Source organism: Micropterus salmoides, unplaced genomic scaffold (genome assembly GCF_014851395.1).
Source record: "Micropterus salmoides isolate LMB-PRFRI ecotype aquatic unplaced genomic scaffold, ASM1485139v1 Ms_hic_scaffold_2, whole genome shotgun sequence".
NCBI classification, from domain to species: domain Eukaryota; kingdom Metazoa; phylum Chordata; class Actinopteri; order Centrarchiformes; family Centrarchidae; genus Micropterus; species Micropterus salmoides.
Genome location: NW_024041150.1, coordinates 54271904 through 54296702, shown reverse-complemented (window position 1 = coordinate 54296702; position 24799 = coordinate 54271904). Strand labels below are relative to the sequence as shown.

Genomic DNA, 24799 nt, shown 5'->3' with positions numbered 1-24799 from the left:
TCAAATCAAACAGATTTTCTTTCCATAACTGATATTAAATGAGTCTACAGTTTACAAACTGCTACAACAAGAATTACATCTCATTAAGGAATTAAAGATGTCAATTTGTTCTGTCTTCATATTTGTCTCCATTTACAGTACATTTGGTTAAAGTGGTTGTTTTCTTTACAGCCTGTCTGGTTCTTGGATATCTCACATGATGTCCTTCAGCTGTAGACGTCCGACGTCCACCGGGGTATAAACTAAAGACCCTGAGCTGATGTGGATCCACTCTATTACCAGATCTTTTACTTGCTGTGCTGTTGATCTGTTAATCCTCCCCTCAGATCTAAAGGGAGAATCTGGGCTTGGACACATCAACAGTTACTCACAATATTTGACCTGAGGATTAACACCAAAAGGCTTTTAAAATAGTTGAGCACAGAGGGGGAGGGGGAGGTCCTTACAGCTAAGTAAAAATATCAGGTTTCGTGGTATTTCCCTGGTACCTGAAGGCATCACACTGCTGACATTTAAGCCTTCAGTATACAGGATCTCACCTGTTTACAGTGTAGTTTAATTCATCATAGAAGGTATAGAACATTATATATATTTTAAAAACTCCAGAGAATTAGCAGCGCACACATAAAACTTTTTTCACCTGCACAGGTCTCCTCTTTAGAAGACCAGTGAGGCGTGCCGAGCCGCCGCCGTGCTCTGCTTCTCACCAGGCATGTTGCAGCTGGTCAAAGTGCCATGAGGAGAAGGAATTCATTACATTTACTCTGGTTATTGTAACCATGTAGCTTTGCGCTGACTATACTTTTTGGAGTATTGCTTTACTTTAACTTAAGTATTTTTGATAGAAAACAGTTATCACATCCATTTCAAAGTGCATTTGTTGTCAGCTCTTGTGACGAGTGTGAGGCATCAGTGAACTGTTAACAAACAAAAATAATCTGACTTTAGTTTCTTTGTCCAGAATATGTTATGTAGTTTTCAGTGGCAACATTTAAAACAATATACAGTTGTTTAAACTTTGTAGTCTTAGTCTTTTGAAATAGTTAAAGGTGCAATGTGTAAGACATAGCCAGATTTTAGTTTTCAAAAATCATAGATAGATATCTATCTATTGTGTTGCAGAGATGTCTGCTTTAGCTAGCATGCTAACCAGCTAGCCCCGGCCCATCCTGTCTGGTAATACCACTTTGCACCTCGAGAGGCAATTGTCTGATAGTACGGCTCTGTGTAAAACACTCAAACTCAACAGAAACAAAATAAAACTCCTTGGTCAAAATAAAACATCTTGGTCATCATGTTTCTGGCCCTAAAGTTGCCCCAAATGCAATAAAGGAAATACTGACATGTAAGATTTGACCCGGATGTATTTTGGAGGACTTGTAACTTCTGTGGATGATTAACAGTGTTGACTCAGAGACATGTACCTCAAAACCTGGATAAATAGAACATAAACTCTATGATATAAAGGTGAATGAATGAACATGTTTGTTTCTTTGTTTGATGTTTGCTTAATTTCTAGTGTTTCCGTTGGTCTTTCACTGCTGGCCACATTGCTCCATACAATGGTGTTTTAACAGAATAGAGAAAGCTGCCGGGTGGCTGCTGACAGATCTGCAGTAAGAGTGGTGGATTACAGAAGTTCCTCCCCGGTTCAACCTGGCTGAATATCCTGTCTGTATAAACCATGAGATGAATCGACGCTTATCTGAATGAGGGTCCATTGAAAACCTGCATGGATGTTTGTCGCAGCTCCTCCTCAACACTTGGATGATGCACTTAAGCACTGCAGAATGAGCTGAAAAAGAAGCAAAGGTTTAGCTTAATGGGATGGAAAATTGTTTTGGTGTATGGTGGTAGGCGGTTTGTTTTTAGTTGAGCTTTATTTATGCGGAAAAATACGTTTTATAATAGATCCAAAAGACCATAATTCACACAGAACAACCATCACTCACACACACACATACACACACACTGATAATTAAAACAATCAGTTTGATACACTGACATGAACACAGTGTATAGATGCTGTGTAGGTGGGGACATAGTCTAATGTTTTACTTACTGGTGAGACATGAAATATGACACAGCTGTGAGTTCGAAGCGCATCAGATGGCAAAAACATGCACAGGGATTTATAATGTTGTAAGAAAGAAGCTTTTTAGGCATCATTTTTGACATCTAACTGAAATTGGATAAACAAGGCAAGGCATTCATTCAGTGCTGCTACTTTCACCTGAACAATATTGCAAAATAAGTCACAGCTGAAGACTTTTCTATACATGAGTTTTTAATGTTTTTGTTATTATTGTGCTGTGCCTATGGTTGTGATGTTTTTTTTAACTTTCTATTCTTCTGTAAAACACTTTAAAAAGTGGTTTTAAAGGTGCCATAAAATAAAATTTTACCTACTTTACATATGACAATAAGTTTGTATTAAGGTTCACACGGGAGTGGATATTCACTCTTGTACCATCCAATCCTGGGAGAACGACTGCCGTCACATACAATTTCCAATTAAAAAACAAAAAAACTGCTAATAAAGGAACTGCATGTCTATATAAAAAATAAAAAAATATATAAAAACTGATCTGTGAGTCCCAGCATGCCCACTTCCATTGACTTTTTTCTCTACAACTATTTTGTTGACGTCAAAAAGGAATGTGCCAGTCCCACCCCCTCTGTTTGATTGACAGGCAACTTCAGACGTTAAAAAGCAGAAACAACTAAGGTAAAAAGACTAAAAAGAAATGGGATTTTACTAATTTAACAAATGAAAAAAAGTTAAAGAAACTGCGTTAAAACATGACTTGCTGGTAGCTGGTCTGCCATTGACTAGTGTTGGTGGGGTCTTCCCTCTGTGTGACCTCTGCTGGTGCCGGTGACCCTGCCGTGACATCCCAGGGGTCACCAGGGGAAGGAAACAGATGTCACAGACCTTCTTTATGACGATCTTCATGTACACAGAGTCCCTCAGCCCCCGTTTAACATTGGCGGTTTGTTTTCAGAAGCTTTTCTGTTTCCGAGCCGTTAAGACATCAGCTGAGGAACGCTGGAGTGTTTGGGAAAGTCGAGCACAAACAGAATCTCATAAATGATTCCTCATTGAATACGGGGTGAAAATGCATGACTCCAGACCAGAAATGTGTGTAAAACACTAAGGGGCAAATTTTCAACCATTTCAAGATCCAACAGGGATCTAAATGCCCTTTATATTTCTTTCAACTACATGAGATTTGCCTATAATTATTCTCCTTTCGTACACTCAAGAGTTCACCACTGCGCATCACCCCTAACACACCATGTATGTGTTGCGATGGCACTGTGGATAAGACACATGCCTTGCATTTGACCTCTGACATATATAGCAATTGTAAATCGCATTGGATAAAAGCGTCAGCTATGTAAATGTCCTACGCGGGAAAATCAACAAATCATTATGAATCTGGGCATCCAAATGTAGACTTTGTTGGTTTTGACTTTGAAGCACCAGAACTAGAAAGCTATTAAAAAAGGTAACAGTGTGCTGTAAACTCTCACCTGAAAAATAGCTTTATAGGTCGATTATGTAGCAGCTTATTACAACCCATATTTACGTTTTTTGGTAAGGCCGTGACATTTAGCGGCAGAAGAAGTCAGATAACGTAAGATAAAGAGCGACAAAGTCCATGTAAAGAGGCAGTGGGGTGGAGGATGTGTCAAGTAAACTCCGAACTTTAAATCAGGAGACAGAGGTTAAAGTTCTGTGTCAAAGAAAGTAACAGGTGACATGTTTTAAGTTGAATAACGTTTTGTAGATGACTTATGTTGTTGCCTGAACCTAACCAAACTACCACTGTTTCACAACGTTTACCACGCCTCAAAACGTCATGTGACTTAAGTCATGTACTTACGGTCCTGTGTGCCTGTTGCTTTACTGATACTTGCCAACTCTCTTATATGTCGTTTTGGAAAACGCTCTTACATGTCGTTTTGGAAAACGCTCTTACATTTTGTTCTAGAAAACGCTCTTACATTTTGTTTTAGAAAACGGTCTTATATGTTGCTTTGGGACACTTGACAATCGACCTATTTTGTTGTTTAAGTATGAGAAGGTGTTGACACTTACACTGAAGCCTAAAATAGCAGCTATTTAACTCCGAAGTCACATCAAAACCACTTTTCCATAGTCATCACGACAGTCAGGTGAATTTTAGGCACAGTCCCACAGCTGGTTCATATGTTTGTCCAAAGTTTTTGAGTGTTCCACTTGCTGACTGCATGACTAAATATACTGTAAATCTCAGGTAATCAGGGTTGTACTTTAACCACACTTACAACCTCTTCTGCTCTCCTTGGCCATTAATGTATTGTCACCTTGATCTGAAGTCTGGAAAAACAATAAAAATTCCTCACCTGCACTAAAGCGGTACAGTGGCACTCATTAGCCAAAATAAAACCGACTCATGAGTGTGAGTGTACTGTAAGTCGCTTTGATTTTGTTCTTCACTACATTAATAACGTTATGTCTGCTGATAGAAGACTGCCTTTAATCAGCCATTAACAGTACGTGTTTAAATTATATCATAATGCTGAATGACTTTATGACTTTACAGGTTTTGATATTCTTAATATTTGACAAAAATTTAAAATACAGTATTTCCATTCACAAATGACCCCTTGAAGATATGACTGATTTGTCATCTGCTACTTGTAACTGTAATCTGAAGACCCTATAAATTACCATGCACTCATGCACCAACAACACTTTTAATCTCAGTTTTAACCAATTGAAAGTTTTGCTGTGATGAAAAACAGTCCTGATAAATTCATTTCATGAAGTTTCTTCCTTTATAGCTACACTTTTCTTTTTCTTGTACTGAGGATTTACATTGTTAAAAATCTTACATAATCCATCTGTGTCACCTGTCTGTAATTTACATTATGTCTTCCTAAATACATTTTGAACCTGTTTACGACCAGCGTCCGGGTGAACTTGACTCCAGAGGCTCCGCAGGGTGGAGAGCAGCAGTAAAACTTGCCGTCCAACATTAAAAGAGATGGCTGATCAACAGCAGATGAGGACGGTGACGCTCTGATTCAACGTTGCATGTCACTGGCTTTAGAAAAGCGAGTGAAACCCAGAAATACGGCGCCGTTGATCTCGTAAATCAGCAGGACGGTAACTAAACACTGGACCTGGAGGTGAATGTCTGCACTGTAACTAGGAATCAAACATACAACAAGAGTCCATCATACCTACACTAACTGCAATAACATGCGATGATGGACTACCATCAACATGAGGCTACGACTTAGAAAGAAACATGCACATGTTGCAAATAGGGGATTTCTGTTGCTATCAGTTTGCAATAATTGTACAAATATCTCAGCTAGGAATGGCAAATCAAATGATAGGTTATAAAGGAGCGGTGTTACAACAGGACTGACTTCACTTTCATTTGTGATGGGTGGGTTTTGCACACTTTAATCTGAAAAGTCTGAAATTAGCTGGGAAGAGGTTGTGTCCAATAAAATCATATCTCCGGCTACACTGAGCCTGATTTGAGCATATACACGTGCAACAGACTGTGAGATTCTTACAAATTCTAAATGCAGTTTGTAACAAGTCAGAAAACAGACATACGCATAATACAACATGGTGCAAATTGGCAACATTAGATCTAAACAAGGTGATGTGAGCTGTGGGCAAAACTGCAGCTGCCAGCCAATGGCTTTTGACCTTCTGTACAAGGCTTTGGTTGCAAAATATAAAAACATACATATACTGCCTTTTCAATCATTGTAAAGAATAATGTTTTACTGTTTATTTACATTCAGAAAGAACAGTTACTGTTGTTTAAGACACTAGTTAAAACTTCAGCATCTACATGTTACCTTTTTTGGCACTTTGTTTAACTTGATGCAGTTCTGGTCTGTGATGATTTATCTGAGTCAGTAAGAAGTTATTATCCTTGATTATTGCAGTGAAAACAGTAATTAATCAAGTTACATGGCATTTAAACTGTTAAATGCCACGTGTAAAAGTCTTTAATACACAGACGACGCATTGCTGAGCTCTTATCAAACTTTTGTGTTTTTGTGAGTTCATCACGATTTGAAAAGGAGTCTGTACACTACAAATAAAATAATTGTACCCCCACATGAAACTTCTTCAGCCCTCGGGATGGATTTTTGTGCAGATTTGTGTCTTCATTTGTCAGACACATTGCTGTCTTAAAGATACGTGTAGTGGAGAAATGTGGACGGACCACCCACCCTGCTGGTGCTGAAACAGGGTCCACAGAGGGCCGTTTCACTGTTTCCGCAGGTCACTCGTGTCCGACTCGTTAAATTTGTGAAGCAGGAGGAGGACGGTGTGTTTATGCTCAAACCATATAACAGCTTGATGAAGACACTTGCTGTACAAAAGCAACGGGGAAAAAACTAACCAAATTCAAAGCTTGTGTCAAATGAGCATTTTGCATGTTTGAATAAACAAAGTTTCAGCATGTTGGTTGAACTCCAAAACTGTGGCTTGTGGACGGACAGCATAGGGTCATAAATCTCCTCTGAGATGAGTTACTGCAGCTCGGGGACGCTCGGGTGTTTTGGACGGGGGACTGGCATGTGAAAAGATCACACCATAGCTCGTGGAAAATATCCAACCACGCAAAGTGTCCCACAGAGGATTTTCTGACATTCTCAACCACATGACTGAATTCATTAGAGGAGAAAACAGTTGTTGTACTGAAGACAATATCTGCACATCAGCAACCAAATTCACATTTATTTTACATCTGAGTGATTCACAGCTGATGTTTTCTAATCAGTGTGAATTTCAAGAAGCTGCACAAAGTCACATTTCTACAGTTTCTGTTGGGACAACAAGGACTTGAGTCACAAAATATGACAAACATGATTTTTAAAAGAGGCTTTGTTGACTTGACAATCAGTAAATTTCCTAAAATGTATGGTATCTTTAACAACAATAACAAAAAAAATATAAATTATGTTACCTACACATAAAGCAATCAAGCAATTACTCCTCTGTGTACCGTAAGTGGTGAAAACACTTCACAGATATCTTTACAATAAAGACAACTGTCATGGCTTCCATCTCTACATAGTCTCTCTCTTTTTGTGTGTGTGTATGCGTGTGTGTGATTACTCAAGCAGAGTCAGGTGTGTCGGTCCTGAGCTGCCTCACCAGGTGTCTCCCATTCTGCAGTCAAGTCTCCTACAAGAACGCACCTTGCCAGGTCGTAGCTCGTGCTCATTCTGTCTGCTCCAATTGCTGTTTTCAACAGTTAACCTGTTGGTTTTGCGTCTCAGTTCTGGCCTCTGCTTGGTTTGCTAATCCCTGGACGCTGTTCTGGCACACACCGCTCCCAAGCTCGGATTCCCCCAAAATTCGTTCACCCCTTGGATCAAGTTCACTCCCTGCTCACATTTATTAAGGTTGTAAATAAATCATCTTGCAAGTTCTACTCATGCCTCCTGTCTCCCTGTGTCTGGCTCTTGGGTTCACTAGCTCTGTTGTAACAACATCTGTCCTTTATTGACTTTTATATTTGGGTGATGTCCAGTTCTTGTGTTTTTTGGGGGTAATATTAACTGTAAATAAAAACAGATGAAATGATTAATGTTCTATACACCCAAAATCAACGTGCAGAGTAGGAACCTACAATCTCAGGCTGCACACAGGAGTAAGAAATTACGTTTACTCATATTACTCATGTGACTTTTGTTTATACTTTCTGTGTATGTGCAAAATCAGTCATTTTTCTTTTAAGAACTTTCTAGCACAAGTATGCTATTGAATCTGTTACAGAGTAAAAACTAAAGTTGCATGAAAGAGGGCTTGGTGGTGTGATGTTGTTCCACTAGACATTAAATGCACTTATTTAGTAGCCTAAAGTTGTTCTTTAATTCAACATCAATATCATAAATCTTCATATTACAAAAAAGATTTTCTGTTTGGATATGTAGCCACATCCAAATGCTCATACTGATGGTGTGATACATCAACTTGAACCCTTTCTTTGGTGACCAATTCACAACCAATGAGCTAACCACTGTACCTGATCTCACCTGGATGTAAGCAAGGCAGACATGATGAGTGAAGAACATTTTGTTCTAATCGATACGTCTGTTGTCAAATAATCAACAAATTTAACAATTAGTTAATCAATTAATTTCTCATGCAAAAAATGTCAAACATCCTTCCCTCCATGCAGCTTCTAAGTATTTGTTCTCAGCTTTATATCATTATAAATTAAATATATTTGGGTTTTGGACTGTTGGTCGTTTTTTTCACTCTCCTGTCATTTTTTAAAGATTAACAAATTAATTAATTAACCCTCTAAGACCTAAGCCTTTTTGGTCAGTTTTCTCTATTTATACATTTGGGCTTATAAACCATATGTAATGGAGATGTGGTTTGATACAACCTGATCTCCCTGAAATACGTGATTGGTATCTATGGATTCAGAAGACCCTAAGCTAACATAAGCATGTAATGTGTTTACAAAGGAAGTATGAGTGAATGAAAATGAATAAAATGGAGAATTTAATAAATGAAAATTAGATTTTTGTGATTTATTAATATAAAATACATGGCACAATATGAATTAATATGAAAATAATCATTCCTTGCTGCCATATCCTCAACTATATAAGATCCTTTGTTTAAAACCCTGACATTTTTCAGTTTGCTCTCTTTACGTCTTGATGTAAAGCTGCTCTACTTTCTGCTTCTGCATTGTGTTCTGAAGAACGTTGGTCATGTGCATGCAGCCTGAATTTGACAGTGACTGCATGTCTAGCAGCTAGACCAGATAGAAATGGAGAGGCTGTAAAAACAAGATGGCTGCCAAACTCGCCTTGAGCTTGTTGCATCAGTGGTTGTGGTCCTCCGGGTGTGCTGGGTTCATATCCAGAGGTGAGGGGGCGTCACAGACAGTGAAAGATTTGAAGGAGTGGGATTTCTCAGCCCCGTGTTTTGTCTGCAGTTCTCTTTGTGTACAGTCACAGCGGACAGACGGATCTTAGTTTGACGTCGGAGGACAGGGTGCAGTGTCAGGCCTCGGAGACCAGCGGCACGTTGTGAAGCTGAGATCAAAGATGACCAATCGCTGGCTGGGCTGCTTCTCTTCACACAACAGGCAGAAGTAATATCTCACATGGGTGGAGCTGACTTCATGACATCATGGTGGAATAATGGAGATTTGGATCAGTCTCTTTTTCTTCTCAGCTGCAAAAACAACACACAGGCTTATAAAGAGGAGAGCAGAGTGAGTTTCAGAGGCAGAAATCTAACAGGTAGGTATCAATCTTCAAACATACTGTATGTATAAGACACGCAGCGTCCAGTGAGACCTACACCGTCCAGAGAGACCTGCAGCGTCCAGCGGGACAGAGAGACCTGCAGCCTCCAGAGAGACACGCAGCATCCCGAGAGACCTGCAGCCTCCAGCGGGACCTGCAGCATCCAGAGAGACATGCACAAGGGTTTCACTCTGTGCTGAAAAGTGGTGGGGACATTTAAGGGCTCAGATTAGGGGTGCAGTGATACACTTAACTTACGATACAAGATGATGCACAATAATGGGGTCACGAGAACAAGACAAGAATATATTAAAATCAGTATTCACTGATGTGATATATGATTTAGGCGGTCTGGTGATCCTCCCCAAGAACATTTTGAGCATTCTAGAGAGATTTTCCGCACTAATTTATGGTTGAATGGTTTATTTATAAAGGGAAACACAGAATTCTTGGACAATGTAGCCTACATTTGTTTCTTAGATATTTACATCGCATTGCATGTTTTCTTATTGTGCAAAAAATCTAATAATTTCATTTGTTTTTAACATTACTTTCAAAAAGTGGTGGGGACAAAATCAGCCATCTCAAAAAGTGGTGGGGCACCCAGCGTCCCCAGTGTAAGTGACACCTATGGACATGCAGCATTCAGAGAGACATAGAGGTGGTGATGCTGCAGTGGACAAGACACATACTGTACCTCTGGTATGGGAGGCCGGGTTTTGATTCCCACTGTTGACATCCACCAGTGTGTCCCTTAGCAAGACACTTAACTGCTCCATGGGGGTGCGACCTCTGACATGTGCAGCAATTGTAAGTCACTTTGGATAAAAGTATCAGCTAAATGATAACTGAATAATAAATAAAACACTTAAAATTACTTAATTAAAGCATTCAGAGAAGCATGACTATTCCCTCCTAAAATTAAGAGCTTTTGTTGTGGACAAAGTTAAAAATTTGGCCTGCTGGTGGCACAAAATTCAAAATCAATGGCATCATGAAAAAATTAGGCTTCACTCTCTGACTGTCAATATGTGCGCCACATTTGGGTCATTCATTTTCATGGAAAATGGTTGATCCTCTGGGACGAATCGGTGTCATTGTAATTATGTTTATATACTGATTTATTTTGACAAATATGCTTCAGAGGAAATATAATTGCTCCCTGGATTATGTTCACTGGCAATATTTTTTGCTGTTTTTTTGTTTCTTACAGGATTATTAAGAATTATTTCTGGGGGAGGACAAAGAAACACCGTTTTTAAAGTCCCTGTTGTGAAAACTATTAAAGGCTGTATAAACACACAGCAGGGGTGAAACTGTGAGGCTACAGTTTGTGTAAACAGCATGAAGGATACCTGCATGGTTTTCTTTACTGTCAGACATGAAAAGTGTTCAGTGTCTGGAGAGTCACAGTGCAGGAATGGCCTGCAGAGTGCTGCCACCTAGTGCTGAAACACATACTTACACAGAAATATGAGGGATCTGTCTTTGTAGAGCAACAAATTTAGATCTTTTTAACACTTTTTTAAAGGGAAATGCAGTGACAAATAACTGTGGAAAGGTTTGTGCTCCAGGCTTACAGGCTTTCCTTCTTCCTTAAGTAAGTCTTCTTACCATGTGCTTATATTGTTGTCCTTGTGTAGGTACCTGGTTCATGATTCATCTCATATGTACTAAATAATTGCACTGTAATCTTCAGGCTGTAATCTAAAGCATTGATGGGTTTTCTTTCAAAATCTTTTTTATATATATAAATGAAAAAGCAGGAGCATTAGACGACAACTTTGTCTTTCTTCACCGTGGCCATTTCTCTCATAGACACATAACCTACTGCAATTTTAACTGTAAGTTTCTTTGCAAAAGCACCTGCAGGACAAGCTTGCAAACATCTTGTGAGGGCTGAGCGCTATCTTTCTTCACTTTCAACCGAAATGATCCAAGTGGGACTTAAATGAACGCAGTAAAAATAGTGAAAAGGAAAAAAGTTCCTTCTGCAGTGGTCTGAGCTCTTCCCAGATGGATCATCCACAGCTGAAAACACTGACTGTGTTTATGTTTAGGGGGAATGTTTCACATCAATCATCTGTTTGAGACACTTTGAGCCCGTCGGTGGGCTGATGGACCAGATATAGGCAGGGAGAGTCACTTTCAAAGCTACTCATTTTACAATTCATACATATTCTGTGCACAGAACAGCAAAACTTTAAACAGAAGCTGTAATGGACTCATAAGAAGGAATAAAGAGCTGCATGTGAGCCACATTTCAGTAAAACCTCTAGTTTTTCTAGCATTTAAAACAACGTTTCACAGCGAAATCAATTCCTTTCAATGAAATTGCCGAAATCAGTGGATTTGTTTGTTATTGACAGTCATTGTTGTTTTCTTTTAACCACGACCATGATCTTTCCATAACCAAAAAGGTTTTTATTGCCTAAATTTAACCAAACTTTAACTATCAGCACAAAATGCTCACACGTTTTTGAAGACAATGTTGTTTAGTTTAGAGAACTATTTTTAAACCACCAATGGAGGTGTCAGAGGTGGATATATATGTTTTTTCATTTTACAAATAGTGGTTGGAATCTAAAATCTTATTGTATATATTCAGTATGTGCGTAAGTATTTTACTCCTAATTGAAGCCATACATGCTGTTTAAAATTAGTGCTACATTTAATGAGATTACCGGATGGATCATTTTGTAAATTCCCCAAAATTCTTCTTGACATATTTGGTGTACTTAGAAATGTTTGTCCTCCACTGGAATTTCAGTCTTATGTGTTTCAACAAACTTTGTCCACACAGCACAGTTAAAGTTATTAATCCTCTGGAGAGACAGTTAGTGAGGAGGGTAAAGTAACTCGAATAAACTCTGCCTAACTATGCTTCAGCTTCCCGGTCACCGATGTGTATCTGACGGCAACCTGTAAGGAAAATTCTGGGTTCGTTCTCGACCAGAACCAGACTGCACAGTCCAGTCATCTACACAAATATCCTCGCCTCACACTCACATGGTGACACCTCCCACTGTATGTTTTCCTTGGCTGCCGAATGCACCGAGGGTGCAATACATTGCACATTCCCTCTGGTACTATTTAATATATTGACTCCAAAACTCACAAATGCAGTAACCAAGTGGAATGTTCCGGACCCAAAACTGGACGGCCGAACAGTCGCTGACCTCAACAGACCTGAGGACGTTTTTATTCCAGCCTACTGTCCAGTTTATGAGTTTGTTGGGCCCAGCATTCTGCATACTGGAGGCATTTCTGCTTAAAACATCTTTAGCTATGATTTAGTGGTGATCTGAATGAAAATACGCCAAGAAGAGTAATAAAATAAACAATGGCGGGAACACTGCGTGACAAGAGAAGGTTTGACCAAAGTGTTTATCACATGGTGTAATAAGAGAGCTGGAAACTATGTCAGAGTCCTCTGAATGGTGGAAATCACAGACTTAGCTTGTCGGGCTCAGTTCTACGTTACCAAACTTTAAAATGTGGCAAATGCTGAAAATTAGCATTCATGTTGTTAATGTTAGCATTCAGGTGCCACATGTCCTGGTCACACCAGCATTTTAAAAACAAATTTATTTCAATGGAATAACAGTGGGCGGCACAGTGATGCAGTGGTTAGCAAGAAGGTCGTGGGTTCAAACCCCGGTTCCCCCGGCCTTTCTGTGTGGAGTTTTCATGTTCTCCCCATGTCCGCGTGGGTTCTCTCCGGCTTCCTCCCACCATCCAAAGACATGCGGCCTAGATTGATTGGTGACCCTAAATTGTCCGTAGGTGCGAGTGTGAGCGTGACTGGTTGTCTGTCTATGTGTGGCCCTGCGATGTGGACTGGCGACCTGTCCAGGGTGTACCCCGCCTTTCGCCCGATGTCAGCTGGGATTGGCTCCAGCCCCCCGTGACCCTGTACGCAGGATAAGCGGTTGATGATGGATGGATGGAATTACAGTGTTCAGTGGATTCACTTGTGTTAAATACACACAAATGTTTCACTGAACTTGGTGACCTGGCAGTGCTGAGCTTTAAGGGAACGGAGGACTGGAGAGTCCAAACTGAATCACAGAATAAACAGCTCCTCAAAAGAAACATGGTATTAAGACAGTAGTCATGGAACAAATACTTTATGTCTTTTGAATGAACTGAGTGAATTTATTGTTCTGTCTTTCGCTCGGCAGCTTCAGTAGTTCACAGAAACAATCACAGTCACTAGTTTTCATCAACGACAAGTTCGTGAAAACATGTGGATTAATTTCACTGCCACTTTCTGGTTTGGCCAGTCTTTTATAGTACAGTAAGCTGAATTTAGCATGCATACAGGTCAAAGTTCTTCAGGAAATTTAACGTATTGTCCTAAAATGCTCTGATCCAGTTTGTTTCTGTGTTTCTGTCAATCTGTCCATGTTCAGAACAACCGACTCTTGAACTTAGGCTGCAAACATTTTTATTTCAGCCCAGAGACCCAAATAATTCATCACAGCTGACTCTGCCGAAACTTGTACTCATGCTGCCGACGTCAACCTCAGTTATATTTAGTTTTTCTGTACTGCACATATGGTCATGGCGGCTTAGCATGGCGAGCAGAGCGGAGGCAGGCGGCTTTACAGAAGCTTTACTCTCTCTGGCAGACATGACTTGCCGGCTTTCGAACATTAAGACTTGATTTGGAAGTCTGACACAGCAGCTGGTCGTCGTAATGAGCCGTCTCACCCACGATCACTGCTCAGGGTTACCGACTTAGAGGGATTTCTCTCCCAGATTCCCATTTGGAAGGCAGACAGAAAGCATCATGCTGCTGAATGCAGAATGAGAGAGGAAATCTAAGACTGAGTAACCATTTATGATTCCTCATTTCCTTCCCTACCTCTTCTCTTTCCTATTACTTTTCCCAAGTGCCGTTTTAAAACAGTAATTAGAACAGCTATAAGATAACCTTTAAGGAGGCTATTTCTACCTCTGACACCTGGCAAAGGCACCCTGTGGGGTTTTCCGGTAAACACAGTTATGTTTACATTCAGTGTTTCTCCCCCAAAACTATCTCAAATCAATTTCCTCAGTCAGGAAAGAAGAACTTAACACCTCCTAAAAAGCTTGTTTTGCTGCCCTCCAGTGGCTTACCTTCTCACCTTGCTGCAGTGATGCACAGGTGTACTCCAGAGCACCGTGACATCACTGATGGGTGTGGCTCCAGATCCAACCACACCCATCAGGGCTGCTGGCTCTGGTCAGAGGCTTTAAACATTTGACCAAAGAGGACAACAAAAGGAATATTACCTGCAAAGCACTGCTTTCCTGTATTTTGATGGCAGGAAGCTGTTTCTTGGCACTTTGCTGCCACCAAATGTCAAATGGTGGAATAACAAGACTTCGAAGGACATTACACACTTTCATCCTTAAACCTGCAATAATGATTTATTTTTGGCCACTTGCGGGAAGTGGAAACAAGTTGTGAACACAACACTTGACACGTCATCATAAACTTATGAGCAGACAGTGCAGAGCAGCTTGATTGTTCTTTCAGAGGCTTGTTTGTGTCACCTGTAAATCCAGTATTCACTATTTATTTAATCATAAAATACATGAGTTTTGATGGCTGAAATATTTTGTTGTGAAAACAAAATTCTTTAAAGCAATTAAGCAATTGATCATGAAAAAAAGTGTATAAAATATTTTGTAACACAAAAACATGGTCACATATTCATCTGAAAGGTAAAACTACAATATGCTAGAAATAACAACTTGATTCAAGCTTCAGGTTTTTGTCTTTTCCTTCCTGTGTCAATAACAAAGTCATTAATGTGACGTGAGAATTAGGGTTATGAACAAAAATATAAATGATATTAATGCTCTCCCAGATTTAGATTGTGATCAATTTTCTAAATATATCTATACATATCAGTCACTCAGTGAGTGAATTCTCATAAAAGCTCTCGTCAAAAAAAAAACAGACTTGTTTTCTTGTCAACTATCAGTAACTTCAGTGACATGAGCTGTAACTACACTGCAGCCTCTTATTTGTTTAGCCTGTTGACGGTTGTGAAAATGCTCCAGCTGACGAAGAAAATTTCAAAGAGCTGTAAGTCACTGTGTCATCATCATCTTTACCAATAACATTTGAAATAAAAGAGAAACGGCACGAAACATAAATTAAGCAACATAACATGGCACAACGACATTCAGCATGTTGTAATCCAACTCAATGACAGACAACAGTGCAAAGCATCATCCTGACATTAAACTGGACATAAACTCAGGGAACTATTAAATGAAATACATCAAAACATGCATAAACACAACAGAACTCATTGTGATACGCCACAATACAGTGTAAAACTGTATAAGCACAACACAAGTAACTAAATCCTTGTCTCAGAACACATCACACTGTAACACACTGCCACAGACAGCAATGGAAGACAACTTATTACAAAGTCCTCACAAGCGCTCACAAATTTTATATATGTGTCTGCCAGTTGATCGGCCCGTCCAGTACTTTAGAAATGAAGTACTGAAATACTCAACAACTGTTGGATCGATTGTAGTGACAATTTTATTCAGACATTCGAGTCCAGGAGGATGAATCTTAATAACTTCTGACTTCTCTGACTTCTCCTTTAGAGCAAGAAGCAGTTCAAAGTTTTGAATTATTTTGTGAAATATGTCAACGTCTACTTTATGTATTGGCACAATATTTGGCACAGACATTCATCGCTCACAAAGAACGAACCTTGATGATTTTGGTGATTCCCTGATTTTTCCTTGAGCACCAGGATGAGGTTCACATTTGTGGTTTTAAGTGAAATGTCTTAACAATTATTGGATGAATTGTCATTAAATTTGCTGGCTCCGACTTCTTTTGGATAACCAATCCAACAGCTTACCTGGGCCTTACGGTTGGGCACCTTGGTGTAGCTTCGAAACACCATCTTCAGGAGCCGCCTACAAAGTGAAGACATAGTATAAAACTGAGACAGTTGCATAATTTTACTTCTCTTTTTTTTTTTTACTTACTTCTCTTACACTCAGTTGCAGTTGTGTAAATGTAACGGTAATATTTACAACACTTTAGGTATTGCGAAGTCAAAACTCTATAAACATTTGATTATTAAGCTTTAAAACTCACAACATTTTCATCCATCTGTGTTTTGTTCCCTGAAAACACAAAAAAAGAGTCGACTTGTAGTTTTGACTCTGGAAATCAAAGTTTTTTTTAAAAAAAACATCTTATTAGAACAGTTTCCCTTGAGGTTGCTCTCACCTTTTAGTTTTCGTCCATATTTTGACCGCCACAACACTTATTGAGAGTGCTGCTAAAACTACAGACACAATGATGTACCGCCACCAACCTGGAACTGTACATTAAAAATATTTTGAATGCAGTTTTCTGTTCTATTAATTAGCTTTTTACATAAGTTTGGAAACTTTCTGTACAAAGTAAATCAGTTTCTGTTGGACTAAGCCTGCGTCTATCAGTGAACACATCTATCATGTCTGCATCAACTTTATCTCACTCTGAATGTTTTCTAGAAATCATCATTAAATAGCAGTTTAATATGATAAAGATGTATACAATAACATGCTGAAATGTTTTGTGGTGAAATAAAACCTAAAAACAACTCATATGAAACCCTTCAAAAAAATGTCTTCCCAAAATCAAATTGCAACATATGAGAGGTTAAGAAGTACAAACAGGCTTTTCATTCTTACTTTAAACTTCATATGGAGAGAGGGAGATGTAAGAGTCACTACCTTGTTTCAATGTAGTTTCAACCTTTGTGAGTAGAGTTTCGTTTCTCCCCTCTGTTGTGATACCTTTTGATTTTGTCGTACGAACTGAAATAACACAAGTAATTATTAAAAAATACAAGAGAAAGAATACTGTTCTAATCATAAATCTTAATGTTCATCATATAAAACCGAATGTACCTGTTTTCTGACATGAGGACTGGGGGCCAACGCTACACAGCAGCATCTGTCCACTCTTGTTATCTGTCACGTTACACTTCAGTAACTCAGAATAGTTTGAATTCTGATTAAGACGAGGAGTAAATACCACAATATCTGAACAGGAACCCTGTGATGTCGCCGTGTCGTTCTCATCGCCCTGATACAACCACTCGACTGTGTGTCCACACTCGCCAAATGTAAACACATTGCAGTACAAGCTGACCTGATCATTGTTCTGAAAGTGTTTCACTGGTGAAGATGGAGATATTGTGAGAGAAAGACAACAAGAGTAAAGTTAACTTCATCACTGTGATCATAATTATTGTAATGTTTCAGTATATTGTTCTAACAAGACAGTTTGAGCTGAAAACATTATGATGGAAATACTCACTGATAATAACAGACAGATGAACCTGAGAGTCTGGACCTTGTTGTTGTCCTGATTTGTTGAACTGTCTGCAGGTGTAACGACCAACATCCTCGTCTGTGACGTTCTTTATAACCAGAGAACAGTTCTCTGTAACACTCATTCTGTCTGATTTAACTTTGGAAATCTCATTTTTACTAATCTTCCCATGTGTAACCAGCTCTGTTGTCTCAATATAACGACTGACAACCCAGGAAGTACTGTCACACTTGTCCTGATTATTTATCACATTTTCACAAGGCAAAGTGACTTCATCTCCAACTTTGACAGTGAAGGAGGGAGAGTTCTGTCCAGTTACAGCTGTTGAAGATGAGATATAAACATAAAAAAATGAACTGTAATAAGAATGTCTTTTCTGTTTTATAGTTTTGTGAGGAGAACATCAAATACAACAAACTACATACAGTATTCTCCTTTTACAAGAATAAACTCAACACACCATGTCCAAAACAAACTAAGTAAACTTAAATTAATGTTATATACTTAAATACTGTTATTGATGTTTTGTTATGTTTCTTTTATTCATGTTTTGTGAGACCTTACCTGTAAACTGAAGCACCAGTATCACAAATAAAGACGTATTAATCCAACTGAATTGAACCATTTTGCTTTTCTCTCCCTCTTGTTTTCACCTCCTCAACAATGAAAGTCTCTGCACTTGTGCTACTTTTAGAACAAACCTCATTTACTTCCTATATAAAATATCACTTCCTTTTAGTGACTTGAATTTTTTTTTAAATTCTTTCAGTTCAAATCAGGTTTTCAGCTCTCGTTTAATTTCTTTATCTTAACCGCCAAAAAGCCAGATGTGTTTCAGTGTGGAGGTACTGACAGGTAGATACTGATGTCTGACAAGCAACAGGCACAAGGATACAGATAAATCAAAATAAAGATCAATACCAAAACAAGACTCTTCCTCATTGTGACTTTCAGTCTGTTTTAGATTTCAGGCTCTCTGAATTTGAGTTTTCTGGCATCCACAGTGACGGAAAACGACATCAAATTCTTGATCAGCAATATGAGATGCAGCCATCAGTAAAGATGTCAGAGGTCACAGCCGCCTGACAAAGATCCTGAACAAGTTGTGAATACAAGGCAAAGGTTTATGTTTCTACATTCGTTTAGCCAATCTAACACAGTAACAAATTAACTATGTTAAGACTCATGCTGTGTATCCAGTTCACGCTGTGTATTTGTGACAATGACGTGTTTCACCTCCTGAAAAAGGGAAGAGGAAGCTGAAGGTGTGAAGACTGTTAAGATAAATGTTTGCAATAATGTTTTCTTTAGATCATGGACGTCGTTAGGACTATTTCAGTCACCATGCAGCAAAGGGTGTAACACTCCTTCAACAAGCCGGTGCTGACTCGGCATTAGAGGGTTTAACAACCCACTACCACTCCGCCCTCATTGGTTTCGGATGGCACCCAATGTGGCGGACCCTCCGCATGCACGTGCAAACAGAGTGGAAGTAGGTAGGGAGAAGGAGTAGCAAGCACTTTTGGAAAGGCCCATAGACACGCTGAAGGAAGTATGATTCAGCGTAGTGAGTGATACAGAGTGAAACTGTAAGTCGTTGTTCGTGTCTGTTACTTGTTAAACTTAAGCTAAGTTTACTTGAGCTAAAGGAGAGGGGATATTTTAGTTGGCTATGGAAAACACTAGTGCTGATAGTGTGATCTCTACACGCCTGTTTCAAAACACTATCAGTCCTCACTGAATGTTTTTGTCAGTGAAAGCTAAATGTCATAGCGTCCCTGTTAATGCTGTTGTCCTTCCATTCATTGACCAGATGGATAAGATATTTTAGGAGAGAGAGAGAGAAGCGGGAGATAGGCAGGGCAGCTGATTCTGAGATCAGTAGTGGTCTACAGGTCTAAGGAAATGTGGGCTATTTTGTTTTCTTCTAACAACAGACATTTGTTGGCAGGTCTAGGCACCAGGGCATAGCCTAAAGTAAATTATTTCATGATATTTATTATTTGCTGTATTGTGACCCACTTAACTTTCTGTATTCATTGGGTGTAATAAATTAAATATGTAGATGTTGCCTAAATGGCTAGGTTATACCTTCATGAGCATATACCCACAGATATACACGCAAGAAAATATAGCAAAATAAAAGCAATCATACATACAGTACATGTATCCATACATATAGTAATTATTACTCCAAATCTTTTATTCCTTCCACCATCAGATTATTAAATTCAGACAGTAGCCACTTTAAATAGGATGTTTATCAACAGCTTTCGGTATGCATGCCAAGCTATAGAGCAAAATCACACTCTGATTGAACCAATCCACAGTGCAGTAATGGTAAATAGCATTCTTTGGACCTGCAACTTATCTAAAAGAGAGAGGAATTAGATGTGGTATTACTTTATCACACATTTACATGAGCAGCTGGGTAGCATTTAAGTCACAGCCTACAGCAGAACTCAGTCTGGCCTAAGTGAATGCAGCGTTGATGTGTGTGAAAGCTAACGTGACATGGATGTCGGAGCCACACACATTTTTTTTCGCTTCCGACGCCCGTGTAACATTATGGTTGTTGACACAAGTGTAGTTCTAATACAGAAACAAAAGATGCGAGTGCAAAGACCAAGTCACTTTGCCTTGTGAAAATGTGATAGAGGGTTAGCAAAAATGTCACAGTACTACACGTTAGTGGACGGGGGGGCTAAGACTTTCAATCCTAGTGATGTCCTTGCTTCAGATAGTGTTTATTAGAAAACAGACAGGATCCATGGTGATGTTTGACAGCACACATGAACCGACAGGTGAAGAGTCAAACTCCTCTCCCACCAGAATCTGACTCCTGATGTCCATGGTGCAATATGGTGATACTGTAGCATCACTGTTGTGATACATCTTTTCCTCCATTACTCATCCCGCAACCTATATGATAAATGATGATAAATAGATTGTATCTCTTTATTTGAAATACCTGGTTGTTAATGTGGAGTGATTGTCATGTACTGAATGACATAGGTCCTTTACATGACATGTAGTGTTTGTGTGTAAGTATACTGAACATTGAATGTTATTCCTTCATTTAGTGCATACATTTTAAAAGTGGAGTGGCAGACAAAAAATACTGACACAGAGGCAGTCAGTGACGGAATCACAAAACAAAGTGTAGAGTTAAGTGAACATTTCTTTATTTGCAGTTAATATATAATCAGATATGATAAAGAGGAGACTGTTACTGACTCCATTAAGGCTGAAAATCCATTCAAGCCAAACACACACACACATCCGAACAAATATGTCAATAACAATGTTAAATGAAAGTGAATTAAAATGAGTTATTCTGACATGAAACTGAGCTCAAGCTGCTGTAGCTTCAAAAACAAACAGTGAACCTTAAAATCAGGTCAGAATTCTTCAGCTGGAAGACGATTTAAGGAAGTTAACTAGAGTTAAACGTTCCTGTTAAATGAAGCTGAAATCCAGCTGCTGTGTTCTGAACTGGCTGCAGAAAATAAAGATTTTCACAAGTGATGCAGGAAAAGACATTTTATAAAACTCACAGTGGGCTTCCTGATATGAGATGAAATCAAGACTTGAATATTGTTGTTCAAAGTCAGACTGAAACAGAAACAGCTGAGCAAAAAACACACAAACATTTCTCACACTGATAAATAAAAACAAAAACAATCAACAAACAAAACCCAAAATGATCTTATGAGATTTTTGTTCTCTAAAGGCTTCAGCTACTCGTGTAAATGTGCTGTTATTTAACTGCAGTGGAGTCTTTTCTCTGATGAGCTGATGTTGATATGGAAGTTGTTGATCAGTGGAGTCTGACAGAGGCAGAAGGGTCTCCATCGTTTTCATAGTTCACCACACCATCATCTTCATCTTCATCATTATTCACCTGTGAAACACAAACAAACCCTCACTCTGGCACACTTTAACTCACAACTTTCACATCACTGACCCACATTTAACACAAGGAGATAAGACACATGTCTTTAGTGTGAGAGACCCGGGTTCAGTCCCCCACTGTGACCCATCCACCGATGTGTCCCTGAGCAAGACACTTAACCCGTAATTGCTCCAGAGGCGTACAACCTCTGACATATATAGCAATTGTAAGTCGCTTTGGATAAAAGCGTCAGCTAAAATAATTAATATAATGTAATGTAAGGAGATAAGAAACAATCTGACAGCACCTGAACGCACCATCAGCCACTATTATGTGTTTCTGCCACTGAGAGAGGAAGTGGTTCACATGTTCTTACCAGCTGACCAGAGAGGGAGTGTTTATGTGGTACCCCAAATACAAATACAAATACAAATGTACCTCTTGATTCAGGTTTATCAAAACTTCCTGTTTCTGAGTTTCATCTGTGAATGTTCTCACCTTTAGTTCTTGTCCAGATGTTGACTGCCACAACAATTATTATGAGTGCTGCTAAACCCACAGACACAATGATGAACCTCCAGAACGATTCTGAAAACATTAGAAACATTTTGACTGCACAGTTCAGTTCTGTTTGAAATCCTGCAGCTAAAGTAGCAACGAATCACAGACTTTCATCAGCTCACAGTTTTCCTGCATGTCTTTGCTAACTGTGAATGTAGTCGTCTGATTTGTGAGCAGCAGTGGATCTTGTGGATTGAGCAACAACAACTGAGTGAGACTGACTGAATAAGAGAATATCTCCACCCACAGCCGAGCGTCGCTCTGTAACAGTGTCTAAATTCTCCACTACATCAGTGCAAAAATGCAATGTTATAATGAATTATTTCATTATTTTAAAAGAGGAAAAAACACCTTAATGTAGATCTTATTAAAAGTGTCAATTTCCTTCATTTCAGAGCAAGACTTGTACTCCAGCATTATACATGAAAGCGCTAGACAGAGTAAGTCTAGTGAAAATAAATTATTTTTTTCAGTTTTGTACCATGATAAATGGCCTGTTTCCAGAAAGTGACTTAATTAAAGAAGCTTCTTTCTTTTTTGTTTTGACATAAAAATACAAAAAAATAAAAATATGTAAAACAAAAAATAAAACAATGACTCAAATAAAAGTTAAATAATGAAGTTTATTATGTGGAGAGAAAGAGGCTGACAGGAAGACAGAGAGACTCCAGAGAAAGATGAGTTACTACCTTGTAGTTTTGTTGAAGTATCATTAGTTGTTGTTGTTAAGGCTGTAACTGATTTTGTGTTTTCAGTTGTTGTTGTTGTTTTTTTGCGTCACTTGCATGAATTAAATAACACAACCCAAGAAACTGTTCAGTTAGAAAATACCTCATGTTTACAGCTCAGCATATTCTCACCTGTTTTCTCACCTGAGGACTGAGGGTTGAAGGTGAACACCTGCACTTTTCCAGAGTTACGATCTGTCACTTCACACTTCAAGTTAGACTTTGATTTGTAACTAAAATGAGAATCCAGGAAAGACACAGTGGCAGAGCAGCCAGACTGTGATGTCTTCATGTCTTTGTCCACATCTTTACCCTCATACAGCCACTTCACTGTGAGTCCACAGAACTGTTCATATTTCAACACAAAACAGGTTAACATCACCTCATCAGCGTCCTTACGTTCAGTCACTGGTGAAGATGGAGATATTGTGAGAGAAAGACAACAAGAGTAAAGTTAACTTCATCACTGTGATCATAATTATTGTAATGTTTCAGTATATTGTTCTAACAAGACAGTTTGAGCTGAAAACATTATGATGGAAATACTCACTGGTAATAACAGACAGAAGAACCCGAGAGTCTGGAGCTTGATGTTGTCCTGATATGTTGAACTGTCTGCAGGTGTAACGACCAGCATCCTTGAATGTGACGTTCTTTATAACCAGAGAACAGTTCTCTGTAACACTCAGTCTGTCTGATTTAGATTTGGCGTTTTCAACAATCTGCCCAAGTTCAACCAGCTCTACTGCTGTTCTGCTCCCTGAACCACTGAAGATCCACATTGATTTCACATTGTTGCTGACCGTCTATCACATTTTCACAAGGCAAAGTGACGTCATCTCCAACTCTGACAGTGAAGGAGGGGGGAAGTTTTCCAGCTGCTGCTGTTGAGAAAATGATGAAAAATAAAGTGAAATGAGAAAATGTCTGTTATGTTCATAGTTAGTGACGATTATTTCTTTATCCTTAGTTTCCAAGAGTTCACTAAACTCACCACATTAGAAACAACAGATTTGGTTTTCTTAGTTAAATCAAATGTAGCTAATAAAGAATCTTTAATAATATTGATCAAGTTATTTTTACAATGTGCCTTCCATTTATATATGTGATATATGTATTCTTACCTGTAAACTGAAGCACCGCTGGAAGAAATAAAGAAATCCATTTGAACTCAACCATCATGATTCTCTGAGTCTCTCCTTCTTCTGTCTCTTGTTCTCGTGCTCAGAACTGTCTGAGTTTCTAAACTAGTGCTTTAGTAGAGAGACGCTGCAGCTACTTCCTGTGGTTAGGATGATGTCACTTCCTCATAGTGACTTTTAGTCTGTTTTAGATTTCAGGCTCTCTGAATTTGAGTTGTCTCTCATCCACAGTGACTGAAAACGACATCAAATTCTTGATCAGCAATATGAGATGAAGCCATCAGTAAAGATGTCAGAGGTCACAGCAGCCTGACAAAGATCCTGAAAAAATTTAGAATACAAGGCAAAGGTTTATGTTTCTACATTCGTTTAGCCAATCTAACACAGTAACAAATTAACTATGTTAAGACTCAAACTGTGTATCCAGTTCACGCTGTGTATTTGTGACAATGGCGTGTTTCACCTCCTGAAAAGAAGAAGAAGAGGAAGCTGAAGGTGTGAAGATTGTTAGTTAAGATAAATGTTTGCAATGATGCAACTTGTTTTCTTCAGATAGTGTTTATTAGAAAACAGACAGGATCCATGGTGATGTTTGACAGCACACATGAACAGACAGGTGAAGAGTCAAACTCCTCTCCCACCAGAATCTGACTCCTGATGTCCATGGTGCAATATGGTGATACTGTAGCAGCTGCTGAAGAACACAGATAAGATGAGATTTTACTGCTCTGAGATCTGCTGGTTCCTCATTTTATCAAAAACAATCAACAAACAAAACCCAAAATGATCTTATGAGATTTTTGTTCTC

At 38.9% G+C, this 24799-nt stretch overlaps 1 protein-coding gene across 2 annotated transcripts; it reads right to left on the bottom strand.

Annotated features, from left to right (window-relative positions):
* Positions 1 to 15483: 15483 nt before the first annotated feature.
* LOC119912686 lies at positions 15484 to 23731 on the bottom strand. Of its 2 annotated transcripts, XM_038731973.1 has the most exons (7): positions 18230 to 18334; positions 17651 to 17986; positions 17239 to 17508; positions 17062 to 17145; positions 16571 to 16664; positions 16436 to 16464; positions 15484 to 16251 (listed from the first exon to the last, which is right to left on the bottom strand). In XM_038731973.1, the coding sequence occupies exons 1-6, from the start codon at positions 18288 to 18290 to the stop codon at positions 16443 to 16445; spliced, it is 867 nt and encodes a 288-aa protein (XP_038587901.1). In that variant the 5' UTR covers positions 18291 to 18334; the 3' UTR covers positions 15484 to 16251; positions 16436 to 16442. The 2 variants fall into 2 exon arrangements, with proteins under 2 accessions (XP_038587901.1, XP_038587902.1); XM_038731974.1 differs by lacking the exons at positions 17651 to 17986; positions 18230 to 18334 and adding an exon at positions 23400 to 23731.
* Positions 23732 to 24799: the final 1068 nt, after the last annotated feature.

Excerpts from the sequence above, each read along its gene's own strand:
- LOC119912686 (XM_038731973.1), bottom strand. The coding sequence starts at position 18,290 with ATGGTTCAATTCAGTTGGATTAATACGTCTTTATTTGTGATACTGGTG. Across the intron at positions 17,987-18,229 it reads ACTGGTGCTTCAGTTTACAG|CTGTAACTGGACAGAACTCT; the intron begins GTAAGGTCTCAC and ends CATCTTCAACAG. Across the intron at positions 16,465-16,570 it reads ATATGGACGAAAACTAAAAG|GGAACAAAACACAGATGGAT; the intron begins GTGAGAGCAACC and ends TTGTGTTTTCAG.